At 42.3% G+C, this 3,668-nt stretch overlaps 1 protein-coding gene and 1 long non-coding RNA gene across 4 annotated transcripts in view; one reads left to right on the forward strand and one right to left on the reverse strand.

The window, feature by feature from the left end:
• kctd6a (potassium channel tetramerization domain containing 6a) overlaps nucleotides 1–2,528 on the forward strand; it is a 15,671-nt gene extending 13,143 nt beyond the window's left edge. For 2 of the 3 annotated variants that reach the window (XM_032514355.1, XM_032514357.1), the window contains 2 exons: nucleotides 1,684–1,842; nucleotides 2,072–2,328. In XM_032514355.1, coding sequence (XP_032370246.1) covers nucleotides 1,684–1,842; nucleotides 2,072–2,182 — 270 coding nt within the window. In that variant the 3' untranslated portion in view covers nucleotides 2,183–2,328. Of the gene's footprint in view, nucleotides 1–1,683; nucleotides 1,843–2,071 lie in introns of all 3 variants that reach the window. The other variant, XM_032514356.1, reaches the window with a different exon arrangement.
• LOC116688355 (uncharacterized) overlaps nucleotides 1–2,909 on the reverse strand; it is a 12,033-nt gene extending 9,124 nt beyond the window's left edge. The window contains exon 1 of the long non-coding RNA XR_004331766.1: nucleotides 2,729–2,909. This is a non-coding gene — a long non-coding RNA (uncharacterized LOC116688355). The remainder of the gene's footprint in view (nucleotides 1–2,728) is intronic.
• Nucleotides 2,910–3,668: the final 759 nt, after the last annotated feature.

Raw genomic sequence — 3,668 nt, forward strand, 5'->3', positions numbered from 1 at the left:
TTTGTATTGCTGGCTCCGATGCTGCTGCCCCCCCCCAGCAGACGGCGGAGGAAAACAGAGCGCAGGCCACAACAGACTGGTAGAAGATCTCCAACATCCTGCTGGACACGTTGAAGGATCTCAGCTTCCTCAGGAAATAGAGTCTGCTCATCCCCTTCTTTAAACAGCATGCTGTTTTTATCTTCCAGTCAGCCTGCCTGTCGAGTTGACACCCAGGATCTGTAATCTGTCCACCATGTCCACGTCACTTCCCAGGATGCAAAGGCTGCGGAGCCGTTCCCTTCCTTCTGAAGTCTATCACCATCTCTTGTCTTATCCACGTTCAGCAGCAGTGATTCTTACCAGACCATTCCACAGTCATCCACCTGCCCTGTACTCCTCCCTCCTGTCCATCTCTTACACACCCAACAACTGCAGAGTCTCAGAAAACGCTGCGTGTGAGCATGACTCTGAGTTGTGCTGGAATCTGTGGTGCTAATGTGAACAGAAAGGAGACGCACTGTCCCCTGCGTACCACTCACCACCACATCAGACAAACACGGTCCAGAACGGGACTCTATATATATATATATATATATATATAACTATATATATATATATATAATAACTTCAGCAAGCGAATGTGTTAGCCAGGTATGTAATCACATAGTAGATGCTACACACAGGTTATGGTGGTTTTTGTGCTTCCTTCACAGCTGTGTCTACTGCGCATGCAATCGGCCACGGACAGAGTGACACACACACACCACACCCACACCCCACCACCACAACACACACACACACACACACACAGTGAGAGAGAGACGTTCTGTAGAGTGGACAGGAGACCGATGGGGAGAAATGCGCTGCTGGTATGAACAGCCAGGCCCACTGCCAGGCACGGATCTACGCTGCCCCGGTGGTGTGTTTTTCCGGCGTAATAGTCAGTAGGCCAACGATAAGATAACCTGTGTCTTTAGCTGCATGCTACTAGGAGGTAAGCTACGTTGTGTCAGTGTTTTCTTTTGTTCTTTGAACATGTGCAAGAAAGAGAGGAAAAATGCCAAGGGGGGGGATCACAGATCCTGCTTCTGATTTTGATAGCTGAAAGTATTTCGATAAATTTTTGATTTAAAATCAAAATTGTGACGCCCCTAACAGCAGCTATATCATAACTATATAATAAGTTGTGTATGAGGTTTCTGTCTATGAAAGGGAAGTATTTCCTCGCCACCGACATCAACTGCTTGCTCAATGGGGAATGTTGTCTCTCTGTAAATTACAGACTATGGTCTTGATATGCTCTATATTAAATGTGTCCTGAGATCGCTTCTGTTATGATTCAACACTATAAATAAAAATAAATTGAAATTGAATTAGGTAATTTTGTGTAGGCGCGGTGCTGTACACACTGAAACAGAGCAGGGGAGATAAATAGATAGACAGAACACATAACTTAGTCTGGTTTCTTAGCCTGCTTGTCTTTCGTGGTTGTAAATAGAACTTTTGGCCCTTATTCAATTTCCCCCCATTGTAGCAATCCACGGGGGGGGGGGAGATTTACTTTATTGTGAAAGCAAGCAATTTTATGCAAAATCAGACATTCAGCACCCTCATATAGCCAGAATAATACAAGAAAAAAATATTTTAAATATGTTATCACACACCACTTATTTTTTTATGTGTTTCTTTTATTTTTTTTAGGTCCATGCATTGTTGGAGTCCATCTCCAGTGGTTTCACAAAGTGGAACAAACACATGATGGACACCAGAGACTACCAGGTGTCCTTCACCTTCGGACCATGTGACCACCAACAGGAAGTCAGCCTGCGTGTCCACCTGCTTGACTTCATCGCTAAAGCTGTATGTGGCTTTTATCTATGTCTGTGACATTGTGTAGAAATGGTCCTCCTGCTACAAAACACGGGTCAGATCAGTTGGAGTACTTTAACTTTTGACATTGACACAAAAAAAAAAAAAGCATCAACCATAAATGGGTTGTACAAGATAACATTTTTAAAGTTATGGCTAATAGGAAAATATGCATGTTTGTGGTGCTATGACTCAGTTTGTCTGTTTCATTATTTTTCAGGGTTTCACAATACGCAACACACGTGTTCACCACATGAGCGAACGGGCCAATGAGAACACGGTCGAACATCATTGGACGTTCTGCCGACGTGCCCGCAAAGTCGCAAACTGATGGAGGAACTGATGGAGACGGATATGTTGAGAGACAGAAGTTGGTCAGGGTGTCTGCAGACAGAGAATTATTTGTGGAGACTTTGTTGTTAAGTGTAAATGTTTTGTACGACATGTGTTTTTGAATCACAAAGAAATCCTTTTTTTGGAAAGCTTTCTCTCAGCTGGTGAGGTTACTGAAGGCTAGCACATAAGCTACATGTAGTATGATATGATGAGACGTTTTGGAATCACATGTTCATCTGTCACCGAAAGCTGCAATGTTTGGGCCACATATTATCGGACATATTAGCAATATCACAAATCTATTGTAGTAATTGCAAATTAAACACTTGGGAAAATTCTGATCTCAAATCTTTTTTTACTCACTCTGTTCTCCTTTTGCAAACCTTTCTCACTGAAATAAATGGACCCGTTTTAGACTAATTTAAAGGATATCTTCACATTTCTTATGAACATGTTGTTTGAACATATTTCTTGCTGTAATAATTTCCCCTGTCCAATGATAAAACTTTAATGAGCAAATGCTTGACTTGAGCAACAAAACAATTAAAGCTGCAAGCAGCGTTGGACGGGTCCTCGCGCCTCTGCGCACGTCGGTGTTACTGGCGGATGCTGCTCCTTGCGACCGTGCATTTGCGCTGCACTCAGACACCGCAAATCCTCACCAATAAAAAGGTAACACCCTGCTGAGTTCAATGGTATCTCACACAAGACCCTACCACAGTTTATTAATTGTGAGAGGGTGGGTGGCCAAAGCATAGGGGCCGGGGCAAACCTTTACCAATTAATAAGTATTTCTGTGCTGAGTTCAATAATATTTCACACAAGACTCTACCTTAAATGGGTCACCAGTTATGAAAGGGGCGTGGTTGAAGCATAGAGAGCAGTCCAAACTACCAGTAATGAAGAAGGAACTCTGTTGAGTTCAATGACACCTCACACATGATGTAAATGGGATGATGATTGTCATATAAGGCTGATTTCCTGTTGCCAGCAGGGGGCGCTATGACCAAAAGTCAATTTTGTTCAAAAAATGTCCTCAGGTCTGGACTCTTATTAATAATGAGACATTTTGGCCAAATTGGACAATGTACACTAAAGTTACAACAACTTCTTTGTTTGATAAATGCTCAAAATGGCGGCCACCCCATGTCCACGCCTATGGTTATAAAGTTTTGCTTTTAATATCTTCATTTCTAAGGTGTTGAGATGGTACAGACCGAAGTCCAATAGATGAAATCTAGTTTGTTAAAGTATAGCACCTTCACTTTTAGATCTACTTCCGGTTTCCACTAGGGGGCGCTATGACTTTGAGCCAATGTCAGCCTGTAGAATCAATTCAATTTTATTTTTTTAGTATCAATTCATAACAATAGTTATCTTGAGACACCTTACAGATAGAGTAGGTCTAGACCACACTCTATAATTTAAGGACCCAACAGTTCTAGTAATTCCCTCCAGAGCAAGCAACAGTGCGACAGTGG

Source organism: Etheostoma spectabile, chromosome 4, assembly GCF_008692095.1.
Source record: "Etheostoma spectabile isolate EspeVRDwgs_2016 chromosome 4, UIUC_Espe_1.0, whole genome shotgun sequence".
Lineage (NCBI taxonomy): Eukaryota > Metazoa > Chordata > Actinopteri > Perciformes > Percidae > Etheostoma > Etheostoma spectabile.